A 20,260-nucleotide genomic window follows, 5' to 3' on the forward strand; every position below is an offset into this window, starting at 1 on the left:
TCTGTCCATTGAGCAATTCTGGAATATAGAGCAGAACGCTGACAACGGAGATCTGGGAAGTGATGATAAGACTGGTAAGAGTACAAGAAGCTAAATCTGAACTCCAGACAAACATCTCAATACACAAATGACATACAAATGGTAGATTATTATTATTATTATACAGGGTATATATAGCGCCGATAGTTTGCTCAGCGCTTTACAAAATAAGATTTGGGATTTGGGATCTGTTTTACCTGCCAGATGAGTTACTGTACCTTTCTGTACATCCATGCCTGGGATTTGCACAGTTCTTCCACAGACAGACATAGGAGGGTGACAGCACTTTCTCTCTTAGTCTCCATTCACATCTCAGCGTAGCATTTTTGAGCATTCTTCACACATATTTTACCGTGATATTGAGAATTTTCATACAGCGTTTTTAGCCGTTATTGACTTTTGTGGGGCTTTTTTTATTAGCCAATAGAGGAAAATATCATCTGTTGCATCGTTCGTTTTTGTCAACTTTTATTTCTTTTTTTATTATCATTATTTATTTATTATTATTTTGTTTTTGTTAGGGTAAGGGGTCAGAGTTAAGGTTAGGTTAGGGTTAGGGCTTGGGCTGGGGTTAATATTTTATTTATCATCTTTTTCTTATATTTTTCTTTTTTTATTATTATTATTATTATTTTTTTTTTTTTTGGGGGGGGTTAGGGTGTTAATAATAATAATAATAATAATAATAATAATAAATAAATGAATGAATGTAAAATACATACACAAATAAATGAAAAAAATCATATACAAATGTAATAATAAATACATAATAATTAACCTTTCAATGGGGACATTCGTCTAGGGCTTCCCTCAGTTTGAAGGGATTTCCTCTCACTTTCTGTTGTTTAATAGGAAGTGAAAGGAAATGGGACATCAATTTATGCAGCTCTTTAAATATATATTGTATTATTATACAGAATTTATATAGTGCCAACAATTCGCTCAGCGCTTTACAGTATACATTCACATCAGTCCCTAAGCCTCAAGGGGTGTACAATCTAAGGTCCCTAATTCACATTCATACATACACATACTAGGGTCAGTGCAGACAAGAGCCAATTAACCTTCCAGCATGTCTTTGGAGGATGGTAGGAAACCGGTGTACCTGGAGGAAACCCACACAGGCACAGGGAGAACATGCAAACTCCAGGCAGGTGGTACCAAGGTTGGGATTTGAACCAATGACCCTAGTGCTGCCAGGTGGAAGTCCTAACCATTTAGACACTGTGCTGCCCACATATAGTGCCTTTGTACTATAGTCCAGCAGGGAGCTACTGTATTGTATTCTATGCCATAATTGTACTTTCATATTTTCCAGAACATGCTGACAGAGCGGATCTTGCTCAACCAACCCCAGAAACATTAAATGTGAGTAAAAAAAGAAGAACGCATTGTTGGAGTGGCTGATTCTGCGGTACGAAAGTGTATTGAGATTGGCACAGCCTTTATAGAAGAACAGTGTGCACTAGTAACAATATCTCATTTTTCACTCCACATCAATGTAATAGGTAGCCCAAAGACCCAAGAGACAGGTACAGTCATTTTTGTTGAGTGTCTTGAATGAGTCAGGCGCCCCCAGATTCAGAGTGTTGGATTTACAAGTGGTCCCAGCTTGCCGGCTGATGCTATAACGCATGTTGACATCTTACTCAGAAATGCAGTAAAACTGCTCTAACCAATAGAGACATCCATTGCAGGGAGGGGGCTGACTTCTGTCACTTCAATTACATGGGGAGAAAAAATACAACAATTAAAAAATGATCAATGTAGCACTCACCTCCGAATGGGTGGCTATTTCCTCGGGTCCCTTGTTCCCAGTGCCCACCACTCTGAAGGAAGTACAACACTGCCTGCCACACCTGTAGCTTTAATTGGGCTTTAATGAACTTTAATGAACATGAAAAGCCCTGCAAGGAACAAACAAGTGGAAAATTCAACAATTTATTTATTTCAGGTACTTATATAACACCATCAATTTACACAGCACTTTACATATATATATATATAGTACATTCACATCAGTCCCTAACCCTCAAGGAGTGTACAATCTAAGGTCCCTAACTCACATTCATACATACTAAGGACAATTTAGACAGGATCCAATTAATCTCCCAGTGTCAATACCTACAGTATGGTAGTGAGCTCTATAGATCCACAGCTTGGGGTTCCCCAGGGCGCGGATTCTAAGCTCCAGCCTGCTTGTTCACCAGGTCTCCTGATAGTGGGATGGACTTGCAGCAGGCTGGGACCAGGTCGCGGCCCCCAGGTACATCCAGCTGAGGTGGAGGAGACCGCTAGTGGAAGCATGGTACAAAGGGAGAAGACACAGGAAATCCAATGGGCAAGCTGAGGTCAGGATAGGCGGAAAACAAGCAAGGTCAAGAACAAAGCCGGGGTCGGTACACAGATAGACAACACAGGATTCACAGCGGAAACACATGGGAGCTCCAACAACTAAGAAGTTGCTCAGGCAAAGTGGCACAGTCTGAGCACCTCTTATATAGACAGGCAGACGAGGAGGCGGGACAGGAAGTGATGGAAGGGAAGGAAATAAAACCCAGAAGACAGCAGATGACGCCCATAGAAGAGCACAGACAAACATGAGAAGGAATCAGGAGCAGCAAGGAGGTAAGAAAAAACAAAGAAGAGGCTGCAGGTTAACTTGTGACACCCAGCATGTCTTTGGAGTGTGGGATGAAACCGGAATACCCTGAGAAAACCCATGGAAGCACACAGAGAGCATGCAAACTCCAGGCAGGTGGTGCTATGGTTGAGAGTCAAACCAATGACCCGAGTACTGCTAGGGGGAAGCGCAGGTTGTAGAGTGTGCTGCAGAATAAGGCAAGAAATAGAAAAGGACCTCTGGCTGGTTGCTGTTGGAGAGAAGGCAACTGAACATGGGCATAGAGTTCCAGGCTGCATACCTGCCTGTGTGAATGGAACCGCTACAGGGAGCATTAAAGCCTGTTTAGAGTTGTGCTGCTAGAGGCAGGGCCAGTGCTTCCATTAGGCAAACTAGGCGGCCTCCTAGGATGCACTGCCAACAGAGGGGAGGAAGAAAGGACAGAGAAAGATGTCGATGTCTGGGGCCACTGTAGCAGCTGAATTGCTGTGTTTTCCAGTGTTCCTCTCAGACTCAGTCCCTTACTGCAAGACGGCTGATGGCTGCTGATCACTATGGAGTTCCTGTCCTTCTCTTCCCATTCATCAGTGGAGACAGAGCTGCGCCTGCAGAGGAAGGTAATGTCTGCCTCTGATGTCTCGTGCCTGTGTGAGTGTGACCCGGCCAGGAGGACATCCATCACATGTGCAGGTACTATATAAGTACCTGAAATAAAACAAATGACCTTCCCTTCTCAATCCGCAATGCAATATGGCACAGCTGGGGTACAGAACTTCCACAGATATGTCATTTCATGCTATGTGATTGGCTCACAGATTTTTCCAGATATCTGCACTAAGGTAGTCAGATTTTAGGCATCTTCTGCAATAGGAATTTCAGTTTGGTGAGATATTCCCTAAGAGTTAAATACTTCTAAGGGGATACAAACACTGCAACTTTTCTCATTAGAAAACTGAGCATGCATCAGGTATTATAATGCACCAGACACCACCCCCCCATTAAGAATCAGTTTGCACAGGAAATTGTCAAACAAATACTCTTTCTTCAGAAGTGAAGAGATGGGTAGGAATCTGCTACAAGGTGTGTTAAAATCCCTGCAATGTACATTTATTACCTAGAGGGGGCTGATTTTTTTTCAAGAAAAAATAAGTTACTGTTTATGATGATATCTGTATATTGTGACCTTTGGGTTCAGGTGCTCCTGAGGAATCTCTTGTTGCAACTTTCATTTATTTTATAAATTGAGTCTGAGTGTTGTGTGCAATCTGGTCAGGATTGCTTAGTAATTAGGTTTTCAAAACTGCCTTTAATCTTTTCTAATAGCCGATATCGTACGACACTTTATTTTTCTCCTAAGCAATGCTGACCAAAGCTGTAGTGGGGGTTTTCAAGGTAACTCTGTCACTAAACTGAATTTAAAATAAAATTTAAAAGCTGCCCTTGTAAAGAAGATGATGGATACTTACCTCTCCAACTACACATGCCAGTAAAAGCCTCAATGCAGTAAAAAAAATAAATTGTCCCCCAAAGTCTCTTCAGAAACCAACCCTTCCAAGAGTGATGATCTCCTGGTCCTCACTTTGTACTGTGTTCTCCCTCCAATCCTGTGTAACTTCTGTGTCCTCTAGTGATGTACCGTAGCGTTCTGCAGCAGGAACCACTGAATGCAGCAGGTTACCGGACATCCAACACTCCTAGAGGGTTTTTGAAGAGACTTCAGAGGACATTTTCTTTTTAATGGAACAGTCGTACACCCTTTCCTAACTATAAACCTTTAATTATTTTCCATGTTCAGTTAAGCAAATATTGACTTACTTTTTGTTTACTCATTTTAGACCTTTTCTCAGAAGACATCAACTTCTACAAGATCCACCATTGGTATCTTCTCTGTATCACAAGAGGACCATATCAGTTGGCTGAGGAGTTTGCTGTCATTAGACATCTTTGGACAAAGAGTAGTCACCTATCATAAAATGCTATCATATGATAATGTAGGTCTTGAAGAGGGAAACCTTCAATGTGCAGCAGCAATCCTATATCACACTATGAAGGATGGACCAGCGCACACTCAACAGAATGAATTTCTGTACCAAAAAGTAACTGGACAGCTGGTACATAAACTAGGTAAGAAGTTTCCTAACTAAAATATTATATTCACATTATTAAATGTAGCAAAAGGACAGTACGTCTCATTTGTATTAACTGTACAGACTTGTTTAGAGTAAGAATCCTTCATTATTAGGCATTAAATTTATGACTGCAGAAAGGATTGATAAGAAAGAAAAACAGATGGCAGATACAGGACACGAGTTGTTCTTATACATGTTAGGAAGACCTTAGTCAGAAAGCCGAAATGTTAGGCTTTGGATAGAATGGTGAAGGGTTAGAACCTCACCTGTCAGATTTTTATTGCTGCCCATGTCTATGCTAGGAGGATTCAACATCATCATCATACACTATACTGTCAAGAGTATTAGGCCAGCCCTCCAAATCATGTGATTCAGGTGTTCCAATCCCCTCCATGGACACAGGTGTATACAATCAAGCCCCTAGGCATGCAGACTGCTTCTACAAACATTGGTGAAAGAATGGGTCGCTCTCAGGAGCTCAGTGACTCCGAGTGTAGTACCGTGATAGGTGGCCACCTGGGCAATAAGTCCATCCGTGACATTTCCTGGCTACTAAATATTCCACGCTCAACTGTTAGTGGGATTATAACAAAGTGGAAGCAATTGGGAACAACAGCAACTCAGCCAACAAGTGGTAGGCCACGTCACATGACAGGGCGGGGTCAGCGCATGCTGAAGCGCACAGTGCGCAGAAGTTTCCAACTGTCTGCAGAGTCAATAGCTAAAGACCTCCAAACTTGGTGTGGCCTTCAGATGAGCCCAACATGGAATGGGTTTCCATGGCCAAGCAGCTGCATCCAAGCCTTCCATCACCAAGTGCAATGCAAAGCGTCGGATGCCGTGGTGTAAAGCACGCCACCACTGGACTCTAGAGCAGAGGAGATGTGTTCTCTGGAGTGACAAAACATACATCATTGTCTGGCAGTCATATGGACGTGTCTGGGTTTGGTGGTTGCCAGGAGAACAATACTTCCCTGACTGCATTGTGCCAAGTGTAAAGTTTGTTGGAGGGGGGAATATGTTGTGGGGTTGTTTTTCAGGGGTTGGACTTTGCCCCTTAGTTCCAGTGAAGGAAACTCTTAAGGCATCAGCATATCAAGACATTTTGGACAATTTCATGCTCCCAACTTTGAGGGAAGAGTTTGGGGATGGCCCCTTCCTCTTCCAACATGACTGCGCACTAGTGCACAAAGCAAGGTCCATAAAGACATGGAGGAGCCAGTTTGGGGTGGAGGAACATGACTGTCCTGCACAGAGTCCTGACCACAACCAGATAGAACATCTTTGTGATGAATTAGAGCGGAGACTGTGAGCCAGGCCTCCTCCCCCGACATCAGTGCCTGACCTGACAAATGTGCTTCTGGAAGAATGGTCCAACCTTCCCATAGACACCCTCCTAAACCTTGTGGACGGCCTTCCCAGAAGAGTTGAAGCTGTTATAGCTGCAAAGGGCGGGGCCAACTCAATATTGAACCCTACGGACTAAGACTGGAAGGCCATTAAAGTTCATGTACATCTAAAAGCAGGCGTCCCAATACTTTTGGCAATATAGTGTAGGTCCTACTGTCCATTGTCTCTGATACAGAAAATAATGGGCAAAGCCACATTTTTGAGTTGTCATAAGAACAAGAAGTGATGTGCAATCTGGTACTGGTGATAACTGTCTAAAGGGAGACAGTTGATGATGCTGCAATGCATACCTCCTTACTTTCTGAGATGGGAATGAGGGACACCTATCAGCAAATGTATGTAGGTGTAGCTTTAAATCAATGATAACCAGTGAAGTGAAGTGACATCTGTGAAGTGACATCTGTGACTATCCTCCACCACTATGCACTCACCAGAAATTAGAAACAACTGAGCTCTATGCAAAAATCCCTCTGAGGAATATGACTTCTCCACTGCAGGAATTAGCATGCAACCAGGTATCAGAAACAGCTAGGCTCTATGTAGAAATCCCTCTGTGGTGGGCAACTGTGGCCCTCCAGCTGTCATGGAACTACATGTCCCATAAGGCATTGAAAGGCTGACTGTTGCATCATGACTCGCAGAGGCATGATGGGACTTGTAGTTCCACAACAGCTGGCGGGCCACAGTTTGTCCACCCCTGCTCTAAGGAATATCTGACTTCTCCAGTACAGGAATTGGCATATGACCTGGCGGTGGCAAATGCTAGAGAAGGGAGCTCACAAACCAGAGCCCGGAGATAGTGGCATATAGTGTAGTATTTTATTGAATAAAAATGGTTACATCCATGTGGAGCAAGGTAAGAACCAAACAGACACACTTACAAGTATGGCCACAGGACCATCGCATGGACTCGGCGGTGTGACGCTAGCACGTAGGTCCCCTCTGAAGCGTTTCGTTCTCAAAGTAACCCGCCTCCTACACTTCACTTTTTGGCCTTTATAATCGTATTTATTTGCATTTATTCATAATTATTTATTTGCGTTTATAATAGGTTTACACAGTTGTTGTTTTTACACGTTTGATTGTATGATTTAGATACTAAGCGCTGCACTTTTTTATATATTTATTGTTTTTGTGGATGAAGTGGCTTCGCCATTTTGTGTTAGTTGCTTCCTGATTGTTTTTTCTCCTAGCGCTCACTAGATTTTGATATGTTTTGTATGTAGGTGTAGGCCACACCCCCTGTCACATCCCCTTAAAGGAGAAATACACACACAAAAAAGACTAGTTAATCCCACAAATTCTTTTTTAACCACTCCTATTCCTTTATGCTGACTTTTGAAGTTTACAAATGCAACAATTTAAAAATTGGATGAAAGATTTAGTGCTGGGAAACACTTTTTGAAAGATACATAGTACATTTTAAATACAACTGTATAGATCAGAACAAAATGAGAGACAAATGAGGAGGAATGAGGGACTTTGTTCCAAATCAGAGACAATCTTTCGAAATCAGGGACGTTTGGGAAGTATGGGATGGATTGTGTGACTATAGCAGGAAGGCTCTCCCTTTTCTCACACAGGAAGAAACTACTAATGGTAGGGAGTCTGAGTTCCAATACAAACCACAGCAGGTAGCTGGGTGAGGTTTACTAAAATCTTTGCAATACATATAACTGTTCAGGGGAAGGTTGCTTCCCAACACAATCATTTGTTCAAATGTGTGCATTATTGACTATTATTCTTTTCCTTGAAAACAGGATGTTACTAAAATATTGGCAATACGTGTAATTGTCTAGAGGAGGATTACATCTCAAAAATCTTTTGATCAATTCTGTACATTATTATTATTATTATTATTAATCTCTTCCTTGTAAACAGGGAGGGACAATGTGGTTGCGCTGATTGATGATCTGCGAAATCAAACAGACAAAAACTGGGCACAGTATATTGAGTCTAGGATTAAAAAGTGGGCTGGCGATCTCCTCTATATCTTTCACGAAGAAAAGTTCAACAAACTGCTGCTGGTTACCAAACTGAAGAGCCTAAAACTGTTCCGCCAACCACCAGGTAATTTCCCATAAGTTCTTTCACCTAAAGTTAGATCTTGCTCATTGGATGAATGTGGAATTTGATCCACGATTCATCAAATTGATTGTCATTCTATAATAGATAATCATAAAATAAAATATAGTTTTAGTCCTGTATATGCTACACCAGAAAACGTATAACCATGCAAATCGTGTACAAGACAGGTAAACACTACAGTTTGCATACTGTAGATAACGTCACTGAGACTTCTTCATCAATGATACAAGAATAATGGGTCCTATGCTTCCTTATCCACTTCAATGCTACACTCACCGGCCACTTTTTAGGTACACCAGTTCAATTGATTGAAAACATAAATTTCTAATCAGCCAATCACATGGCAGCAACTCAATGCATTTAGGCATGTAGATGTGGTGAAGACGACTTGCTGAGGTTCAAACTGAGCATCAGAATGGGTAAGAAATGGGATCTAAGTGACTTTGAAAGTGGCATGGTTGTTGGTGCCAGAAAGGCTGGTCTGAGTATCTCAAAAACCGCAAATACAACCTTCTCTAGGGTTTACAGAGAATGGTCCAAAAAATATCTGGTGAGGGACAGTTGTGTGGAGGAAAATGCCTTATTGATGTCAGAGGTCAGAGGAGAATGGGCAGACTGATTGCTGCAACATTCACATGGTAGAGTCAGAATTTGGCATAAATAACATGAAAGTATGGATCCATGCTGCCTTGTATCAATGGTTCAGGCTGGTGGTGGTGTCATGGTGTGGGGGATCCATCCTGCCTTGTATCAATGGTTCAGGCTGGTGGTGGTGGTGGTGTCATGGTGTGGGGGATCCATCCTGCCTTGTATCAATGGTTCAGGCTGGTGGTGGTGGTGGTGTCATGGCATGGGGGATCCATCCTGCCTTGTATCAATGGTTCAGGCTGGTGGTGGTGGTGTCATGGTGTGGGGGATCCATCCTGCCTTGTATCAATGGTTCAGGCTGGTGGTGGTGGTGGTGTCTTGGTGTGGGGGATATTGTCTTGGCACTAGCAAGGTGGACCTAATAAAGTGGCTGGTGAGTGTATACTGTCTTGCTACTGTCACTAGAATTTAACATACTGCCTGGGGAAAAAATATTTCATAACTTGGGGGTACAGGGGGCAATACTTCAGTACCACCTTCGAGATGGTAACAAGCCATTGCTCAGGTGGGAGCTATCCCCCACTATACTATGAACTCTGCCAAGACACCTCCTCACTTTAAGCTCCTGAAGCCTAGTACACACGATGGGAATATTAGACGAATGATCATCCATTTTTTTTGTTTGTTTGTTTTTGCATGCTAGTATCATATAAAAAATGAATAGGTTATTAAAGTCACGAAAATTCTCGTAAAACAGAATACAGCTTTGGAAATTATGTAATCTATTGTATTATATTGTAATGTAGTGTTTCATTTCCGAGCATGCACGGTCTTGATCACTTGATTTTTTTTGTACAAATACTATACTAATTACATGATAATTGTTTGTTCAGTTAAAAAAAAGTTGTGCTTATCCCTTTGGATATTTTTGCATGATCTGCTGTGATTGGTTCTCAAAAACTGTGTATTAAACAATCAGATTACGAGGTGGTATCAAAACGTTTTGAGACAAGTTTTTTAACACACTAACGGATGGCAGCACAAGGCTGCATACACAGTCACAAGGAGCACTGACCTTCATAAGTCAATGTGCCAAAAGACATTGGGAGATGTGCAACTGGTGCTAGTCTGACCATGTGCATTACCACGTCTGCTATTTCATCATGGACAACAAGTTAAAACAAAGAGAAAATGTGGCATTCTACGTGGAACTGGGCAAATCTACCACAGAGACGTTTGACAATGACTCACTCAAGGTGTTTTGAGTGGCACACAAGCTTCAAGAGTGGAAGAACATCACTGGAAGACGATGAGAGATCAGTAAAACCTTCAACGAGTTCAACCCTCGAAAATGTTGAAACCATTCGGCAACTTGTGCATGGTGTTCCTTGGAGAACAATCCACATCATTGCTGCCATTGATGGTGTCATTCTGAACAGTCTAGGCAATCCTCACATGTGATTTGAACATGGGCCATGTTGCTTGTCAAGTTTGTCCCCAGGCTGCTGACCCTGGAGCAGAAGGAACACAGTGTCGAAATCTGCCAAGAACTACGTCAGTGTGCTGTGGATGACCAGTCCTTCATGTCGGTGACTAAACTTGGGTGTACGGGTTTCACACAGAATTTCCAATTTGCTCTTTGTTCTAATTTGGTGTCCATGATAAAATAGCAGACATAATAAGTATAAATCAGCACACGTATATATATAAAATCCTCAGAAATCCCTTAAAGTCAAATCGATATCCTTCCCCTGAAGTACTAATAAAACATATATTCATTGACTTAAACCCAAAAACCCACAATTATAGTGAAAAAATCAAGACCCAAAGAGATTACCCAAAAATAAAAAATATATATAAAAGAACAAAAATAAAATAAAGTCCCAATATGCAAAGTGTCCAAATAATGTGTCCAAACAAAGATCAGTTTCTTGATAGGAAGACGCTTCCTACTCCACTGAAGAAGATGCAAATCAATCACAGGTGCTCTTCAAATACCTCAAAAAACAAAATCTCAACATAGTATATTACCTTTTAAATCCCAGAGCTAAAGTGCCACACGTGTATCATGCAAAAAAAACACTCCAGTGTCACAGCACTCATGTGAAAAGAAAATTAATAAATATCACTGCAAACTATATATAAAGTGCATAATTACCCTAAAACAAACAGATTCCAGCTTGTAATCAACCACATATGTACAGAGTGTCCTTAGATTGGTATCCTCTTGTTCCTCAGGACCTCACAAACAGACCAGGAATTAGTATGTGAATTATAATCATATATAAAATTTATTGTAGCCACTTACATATAAAAATGATAAGATCAGCAAGACAGCATCAAATTCCTCAAGCCCAGTATACGATCCCCTTTCCGTGTGTAGAGGGTCTCCCGATCACCAGGTAAATGCGCATGATACACGTGTGGCACTTTAGTTCTGGGATTTAAAAGGTAATATACTATGTTGAGATTTTGTTTTTTGAGGTATTTGAAGAGCACCTGTGATTGATTTGCATCTTCTTCAGTGGAGTAGGAAGCGTCTTCCTATCAAGAAACTGATCTTTGTTTGGACACATTATTTGGACACTTTGCATATTGGGACTTTATTTTATTTTTGTTCTTTTATATATATTTTTTATTTTTGGGTAATCTCTTTGGGTCTTGATTTTTTCACTATAATTGTGGGTTTTTGGGTTTAAGTCAATGAATATATGTTTTAAAATAGCAGACGTGGTAACGCACATGGTCGGAGTAGCACCAGTTGCACAGCTCCCGATGTACACAGGACAATGTATTTTAACACACTGATTTACGAAGGTCAGTGCTCCTTGTGACTGTGAGTGCAGCCTTGTGATGCCATCTGTTGGCGTGTTACAAAACTAGTCTTAAGAGTTTTTGACACCACCTCGTATTGGACGATAGCTCTGAAAGTGTTTTTTTTTTTTTTTTCTCATCTTATTTTCTCAACGTGTGTACCAGGCTTTAAAGCGGAGTTCCAGTAAAAAAATAAAAGACTTTTTAAAAGAGAGCCACTCACCTGTCCCTTGATCCCGCGGTGTCCTCCCCGAATCCCATTTCACCAGCTGTCCTGTGTTCTCGGCGCCGGCATCTCTAGTGTGGGCACTCAGCTGTGACAGCTTGCGGCTTCACACCCGGGTGCCCACTGCGCATGCGCTAGTATTGGTGCGCTTTGTGAATGGCCCCATAGTCTACTGTCCCAGAAGACTACTAGGAGGGAGGGGGGAGGACAACTTCCGCTTCCAATCGCCTAGGCGATCGCAGAGGAAGTGGGAGTGTGGACGTGTCAATTTTGGGTATCCGTTCCCCCCTGCTCCCCAAAGGTGCCAATCCTTAACGAGGAGCAGGGGACCAATCCTTAAAGCGGAACTTCCCCTTTTGGGTGGAGCTCTGCTTTAATGTTAGAAAAAACTACAAATAAAAGTGACATGGTAAGTCAACATGTGTTCCATGGCACACTTGTAAATGCTGAGAGGGCCCCTCACAGCAAAACTGTCCCGCTTCAGCTTCCTCAAAAAGTAGAAGTGATTGTGTGCTCTACCAACCAGCAAGAATATGTGCTCTGACCATGAAAATTCTCCTGGAATTATTGTTCTTCAGAATGAAAACCATGCACCCACATCTACCTCCACCTCATCTACTGTATGAATATTTGCTGACACCTCTTGCCGGCCTTTAAATGGATTCTGAATGAGGTGGGAGGAGGTGGAGATCCTGATCCTGTGACTGCTGTGATGGCAGTCAGATCATTGAGATACCTTCCCACCTTCTCCTGACCATCAGCAGTAACTGGGAGCACACAGTGTCTAGGGTTGCCACCTCATTCCTTTATGACCGGATACATATTAATGACACGGGTTCTGAGGGTAATTTATTGAAGATAAGGCACCAAGTTTAATTACCACCTTAATCTGCCACAGAACCCGTGTCATTAATATGTGTTCGGGTTTACCCACTTGCTTACCGGGCAGTTCTACCCCTTCCTGTCCAGGCCAATTTTCAGATTTCAGCGCTGTCGCACTTTGAATGCCAATTGCGCGGTCATGCAGCACTGTACCCATGTGAATTCTTATCATTTTTTTCACACAAATAGAGCTTCCTTTGGGTGGTATTTAATCACCACTGGGGGTTTTATTTTTTGTGCTACAAGCAAAAAAAGAGCACAAAAAAAGTTTTTCTTTGTTTCTATTATTAAAGTTTGCAAACAGGTAATTTTTGTCCTTCTCTGATGTGCATTGATGAGGCAGCACTGATAGGCACTGATAGGCAGCACTGATAGGCACTGATAGGCAGCACTGATGGGCACTGATAGGTGGCACTGATAGGTGACACTGATAGGCAGCACTGGTAAGCTGGCACTGATAATGCTGCACTGATATGCAGCAATCATGGGCACTGATAGGGGGCACTGATGGGCACTGATAGGTGGCACTGATGGGCAGCACTGATGGGTGGCAATGACTGATGGAACTGCTGGGCACTAACTGGCAGCAATGCTGGGCACTGATGGGTGGCACTGCTGGGCAGCACTGATGGGTGACCCTGATGGAGAGCACTGCTGGACACTGGTGGGTAGCACTGCTGGGCACAGGTGGGAGGCACTGCTGGGGACAGGAGGGTGGCACTGCTTGGCACTTGTGGGTGGCACTGCTGGGCACAGGTGGGTGGCACTGGTGGGTTGCACTGCTTAGCACTGCTCATCAGGGCACTGGGAGGATGTTATAGGATGCCCCCCCAGAATTGGACAACTGCGCTGTAGCCCGGTTGTCAAGTGGTTAAAGGGACGTTAGTCCCGGAGTGAAAGAAGGAGAAGCCTAGATGCAGGGCCGACATGACTGGGATAAAAGGTGTTTGACATAGTAGGAGTTGTTTGTGGATCAAATGAATGGGATTCATGAGTACTCATCAGATTGGTGGATATGGCTGTAGTTGGTGGGGATTCAGGGATTTGGGATGTAGGAGGGTTTGGGCAGTCTTTAGTCAGAAGAAAGCTTGGTCGGGACAACTTCCCACCCTCCCTCCCTTGTTTTCTAGCTTGTGTTGCTTTTTGAAAAGTTACGTACAAGTGCTGTGTATATTACGTCATGGCAGCTGGTGGGGTACAAGGTCCTTGGATGTGTTTTTATTATTGGAAAAAAGGGTACAGTTGTAGGGACCCGTCAGGGGTACAGCTCCCATTATTCTGGTTGGTGGAACCTAGGATTATTGGTTTTTCTCCGAGTCCATGTTTCTGCGGCTGGAGGTCTAATTTCCTTGAGATAATTGCCCACAAGAGCCTTGGGGACCCCTTTTAATAATGTACTGAATGTTAATAAGTTGATATGTTGTTTATATTTGGTTAATAAAAGGCTGCTATGGTCATTACACTCCAATTGGTGCCATGTGCGGTTAAATAACTAACAGTAGTTGGTGTAGTGGTGGTCCGGCAGCATTGTCAAAGCATCTTCTATACCCTAGTCATGAGATGGCAACCCTAAGTGAGCTCTATAGCCTCTTCCAATCTCCTCCAGGGTTTGCCTGCTCACAGGAAGTACACAAAGCCTGTCACAGACATAAGCCGATAGCAAGGGTGCTAGAACCCGGCCACCGCCACATGTGCTGCACCGCCAACTTGGTCAGAAGTTGACTATTATTTTGTAAATCTGTACACTGAATTCCAAGAACATTTTCTTTACTTAGGGTGGCTTGTATTTCTTTGTTTTAGACGCTGTTGTAATAACTTAGTTAAGCATCGTATTGTGGTCAGAACTGTGAATGCATATTTATATTTTTCTGAATTTTGTCCAAAAGCAGATCCCATCCAATCAAAGTCAAGAGCAATAAATGTGAGTAACTGAACAGCAGTACTTTATTAATATGCAGAAAGAAGTTTAGAAAACACCAAAGTGTACTAACATCCTACATGTGTTAGAACAAACATAACACCCACATTATATAAAGGAAACATATTGGGGCTGATTTACCAAAACTGGAGGGTGCAAAATCTGGTGCAGCTCTGCATAGAAACCAATCAGCTTCTGACTTCAGCTTGTTCAGTTAAGCTTTGAGAAAAAACAAACAAACTGGAAGCTAATTAGTTTCTATGCAGAGCTGCATTAGATTTTGCACCCTCCAGTTTTAGAAAATCAGCCCCTAAGTGATTTTATATCTGGTTTCTTTATTAAGCCTGGAGTTGGGCTTCAATCATATTCTAAGTCTTTATTTAAAGTGTTACTAAACCCCGGACCCTGCATTCACTATATCCGCTCTCCCCGGACCCTGCATTCACTGTATCCGCTCTCCCCGGACCCCGCATTCACTATATCCGCTCTCCCCGGACCTTGTATTCACTATATCCGCTCTCCCCGGACCCTGCATTCACTATATCTGCTCTCCCCGGACCCTGCATTCACTATATCCGCTCTCCCCAGACCTTGTATTCACTATATCCGCTCTCCCCGGACCCCGCATTCACTATATCCGCTCCCCCGGACCCTGCATTCACTGTATCCGCTCTCCCCGGACCCTGCATTCACTACATCCGCTCTCCCCGGACCCCGCATTCACTATATCCGCTCTCCCCGGACCCCACATTCACTATATCCGCTCTCCCCGGACCCCACATTCACTGTATCTGCTCTCCCCGGACCCTGCATTCACTATATCCGCTCTCCCAGGACCCCGCATTCACTATATCCGCTCTCCCCGGACCCTGCATTCACTGTATCCGCTCTCCCCGGACCCTGCATTCACTATATCCGCTCTCCCCGGACCCCGCATTCACTATATCCGCTCTCCCCGGACCCCACATTCACTATATCCGCTCTCCCCGGACCCCACATTCACTGTATCCGCTCTCCCCGGACCCCACATTCACTATATCCGCTCTCCCCGGACCCCACATTCACTGTATCCGCTCTCCCCGGACCCCACATTCACTATATCCGCTCTCCCCGGACCCCGCATTCACTATATCCGCTCTCCCCGGACCCCGCATTCACTATATCCGCTCTCCCGGACCCTGCACTCACTATATCCGCTCTCCCCGGACCCTGTATTCACTATATCCGCTCTCCCCGGACCCTGCATTCACTATATCTGCTCTCCCTGGACCCCGCATTCACTATATCCTCTCTCCCCGGACCCCACATTCACTGTATCTGCTCTCCCCACACCCTGCATTCACTATATCCGCTCTCCCCGGACCCCACATTCACTATATCTGGTCTCCCCGGACCCTGCATTCACTATATCTGGTCTCCCCGGACCCCGCATTCACTATATCTGCTCTCCCCGGACCCTGCATTCACTATATCTGGTCTCCCCGGACCCTGAATTCACTATATCCGCTCTCCCCGGATCCTGAATCCCCTATATCCGCTCTCCCCGGACCCTGCATTCACTATATCTGGTCTCCCCGGACCCTGAATTCACTATATCTGTTCTCCCCGGACCCTGCATTCATTATATCTGTTCTCCCCGGTCCCCACATTCACTATATCCACTCTCCCCGGACCCTGCATTCACTATATCCGCTCTCCCCGGACCCTGCATTCACTATATCCGCTCTCCCCGGACCTTGTATTCACTATATCCGCTCTCCCCGGACCCCACATTCACTATATCCGCTCCCCCGGACCCTGCATTCACTATATCCGCTCTCCCCGCACCCTGCATTCACTATATCTGCTCTCCCCGGACCCCGCATTCACTATATCCGCTCCCCCGGACCCTGCATTCACTATATCCGCTCTCCCCGGACCCTGCATTCACTATATCTGCTCTCCCCGGACCCCGCATTCACTGTATCCGCTCTCCCCGGACCCTACATTCACTATATCCGCTCTCCCCGGACCCCGCATTCACTATATCCGCTCTCCCCGGACCCCACATTCACTATATCCGCTCTCCCCGGACCCCACATTCACTGTATCCGCTCTCCCCGGACCCTGCATTCACTATATCCGCTCTCCCAGGACCCCGCATTCACTATATCCGCTCTCCCCGGACCCCGCATTCACTATATCCGCTCTCCCCGGACCCCGCATTCACTATATCCGCTCTCCCGGACCCTGCACTCACTATATCCGCTCTCCCCGGACCCTGTATTCACTATATCCGCTCTCCCCGGACCCTGCATTCACTATATCTGCTCTCCCTGGACCCCGCATTCACTATATCCTCTCTCCCCGGACCCCACATTCACTGTATCTGCTCTCCCGGACCCTGCATTCACTATATCCGCTCTCCCCGGACCCCACATTCACTATATCTGGTCTCCCCGGACCCTGCATTCACTATATCTGGTCTCCCCGGACCCCGCATTCACTATATCTGCTCTCCCCGGACCCTGCATTCACTATATCTGGTCTTCCCGGACCCTGAATTCACTATATCCGCTCTCCCCGGATCCTGAATCCCCTATATCCGCTCTCCCCGGACCCTGCATTCACTATATCTGGTCTCCCCGGACCCCGCATTCACTATATCTGCTCTCCCCGGACCCTGCATTCACTATATCTGGTCTTCCCGGACCCTGAATTCACTATATCCGCTCTCCCCGGATCCTGCATCCCCTATATCCGCTCTCCCCGGACCTCACATTCACTATATCCGCTCTCCCCGGACCCTGCATTCACTATATCTGGTCTCCCCGGACCCTGCATTCACTATATCTGGTCTCCCCGGACCCTGCATTCACTATATCCGCTCTCCCCGGACCCCGCATTCACTATATCCGCTCTCCCCGGACCCTACATTCTTTCTATCTGGTCTCCCCAGACCCTGCATTCACTCTATCTGGTCTCCTCCCCGGAACCTGAATTCACTATATCTGTTCTCCCCGGACCCTGCATTCACTATATCTGTTCTCCCCGGACCCTGCATTCACTATATCTGTTCTCCCCGGACCCTGCATTCACTATATCTGTTCTCCCCGGACCCTGCATTCACTATATCTGTTCTCCCCGGACCCTGCATTCACTATATCCGCTCTCCCTGGACACCGCATTCACTATATCCGCTCTCCCCGGACCCTACATTCTTTCTATCTGATCTCCCCAGACCCCGCATTCACTATATCTGTTCTCCCCGGACCCTGCATTCACTATATCTGTTCTCCCCGGTCCCCACATTCACTATATCCACTCTCCCCGGACCCTGCATTCACTATATCCGGTCTCCCCGGACCCTGCATTCACTATATCCGCTCTCCCCGGACCCTGCATTCACTATATCCGCTCTCCCCGGACCCCGCATTCACTATATCCGCTCTCCCCGGACCCTGCATTCACTATATCCGCTCTCCCCGGACCCCGCATTCACTATATCCGCTCTCCCCGGACCCCGCATTCACTATATCCGGTCTCCCACAATACACAGAACATGGAAATGCAATTATTTTAGTAAATATAAACTGCTAAATCCCTTTTCTCCTCAGCTGTCTATAGCAGCCTTGTGACCTCTATCAGTGTCCAGCAGAGCACTGGTTAAACTTGTAGAAGGAGTTTCCATTTTGCTCTGGGAGGATGCAGAACCCCTAACCTCTGTCTGGACAGTGCTGATTGGCCCTGTGCTGATCACATGCACTCTCTCAAGGAAAAAAAAGCAATACACACCAAGCTGAGCATGTGCAGAGTGACTCCACATGTCTTATCAGCAGATAAGAGGGGGACACTGGAAGAAGGGGAGGATCAGAGAAGACAGGATCAAATAGCCTTTTTACACAATGCAGAGGATTAACCCCTTAGGTTCCACAGTGGGTATAACAAGCATGCTTTACTGCATCTACAGACTGATTGTACTGTTGGGGGTTTAGTAACACTTTAATTAATTCTCTGCATTAGGGTAAAAAGCCTTGTGCAAACAGCTTCCCCCTCCCAACCCCCCCAATATACTTAACTGAACCACATCTCAATCCAACAGTTCTCTTGGTTCTCTCCCTCCACATTGGCTCAGACACAGCAGCTGGAGCCATTGGGACCCATTGCTGTCAATCACAGCCAGTGAGAAGGGAGTGGAGGGTGGTTCCAAGCCATGCTTCCCACTCAGAGTGGGCCTTGGGAGCGAGTAGACACGAATGTCCCCATAGCAAGCGGTTTGCAGTGGGGGCACTTGGTGGGGAGGAGCAGGAGTGCCAGCAGAGGAGCCGAGAAGAGGAGGTTCAGGTAAGCTCTGTGTAATGGTTTTGCACAGAGCTGCCCTGAACCTCCTCTTTTCAGGTCCCTGCCAGCGCTCCTGGCTCTTGCTCCTCATAAGCAGGAAAATATACCATGTTTGTTATTTTTAAAAATATAAAATCTGCCTCTACAGTCACTTCAATTGTCACTGGTGAGCAATAACCAATCCTACATAACTATTACAATAGGCTGCCATGAATCAGAGCACTATTCAGCTTACAATTGGGTTCAAGGCGTACCACTGTATGCAATTCTTTTTTTCATTGTAGAACTTGTACACATAATGTTTCCTTTCTTCTTAAGATCTGTGATTTCTGCAGATCAAATCAATGTCCGGTTCTATACCCTAGACTGGAGCTACAGTTGGAGCATTGCTGTCCTATATAAATGTCAGGTACAGGGGCGGACTGACAACTCATGGGGCCCCCGGGCAATAGAGGATCATGGGCCCCTGTGTCCTTGCCCTAACTCAAAAAAGCCTATGAAAAAGATACCAGAGGCATCTCATGGGGCCCCCTACTGACCCCGAGCCCTCGGGCAGTGCCCAAGTTTCCAAATGGTCAGTCCGCCCCTGGTAAGCTATATAATTGGTGGTGCACCCCGGTCTTTCTCATATTCTGATATTTGACTCCAAGTTATATTTTCATCTTCTCAGACAACATCAGCTCAGGATATTCCTGTCATTGGTGTCTTCTCCCGTTCAGAAAAGTCCATGTTTAACTGGTTGGACAGACTGCTGTCATCTACAGAATTTGGAAACCATCGGGTCATATTTCATCAGATTTCTCCCGACAATAAGATGGGATTTCAATCAGCGGTATCACAATGTAAATTCGGGATCCTGTATCACTGCATGGATCGGGGGCACAAGCATTTCACAGATCTAGAGAATTCTCTGTATGATGAAGAGCTGCAATACTTGTCAACTACGATTGGTAAGAATCTAGGTGAAGAGCTGATTTCTTTACCCCATGGTTCAACAATACTCACTTTACTTTCTCAACAAAGAAGGAAAGGTCTGCCTCCAAGGTAGGCCTCCTCCCAATGTATGGATTACTAGATATACTGTGTGTTTCAGAAGTGGAAGAGAATTTGCAGTTAGGGATGACAATTTGCAGAGGTGCTGTCATGTAACTGAGGAACATGAGATGATGAGGGTGGCCTCTTGCACAATTCCCACCCGAGCACCCCGTAAGCTTTGGACAGGG

At 45.0% G+C, this 20,260-nt stretch overlaps 1 protein-coding gene across 1 annotated transcript in view; it reads left to right on the top strand.

Moving 5' to 3' along the window:
• LOC149441015 (uncharacterized) overlaps positions 1-20,260 on the top strand; it is a gene marked incomplete at its 3' end in the record, with an annotated part of 73,510 nt that overhangs the window by 20,298 nt on the left and 32,952 nt on the right. The window contains 5 exon segments of the mRNA XM_089657892.1: positions 1,358-1,407; positions 4,498-4,786; positions 8,083-8,271; positions 14,686-14,720; positions 19,708-19,987. Coding sequence (XP_089514018.1) covers positions 1,358-1,407; positions 4,498-4,786; positions 8,083-8,271; positions 14,686-14,720; positions 19,708-19,987 — 843 coding nt within the window.

This window comes from Staurois parvus, unplaced genomic scaffold, assembly GCF_062004578.1.
Source record: "Staurois parvus isolate SC_StPar_1 unplaced genomic scaffold, SC_StPar_1.0 ptg001037l, whole genome shotgun sequence".
NCBI lineage: Eukaryota > Metazoa > Chordata > Amphibia > Anura > Ranidae > Staurois > Staurois parvus.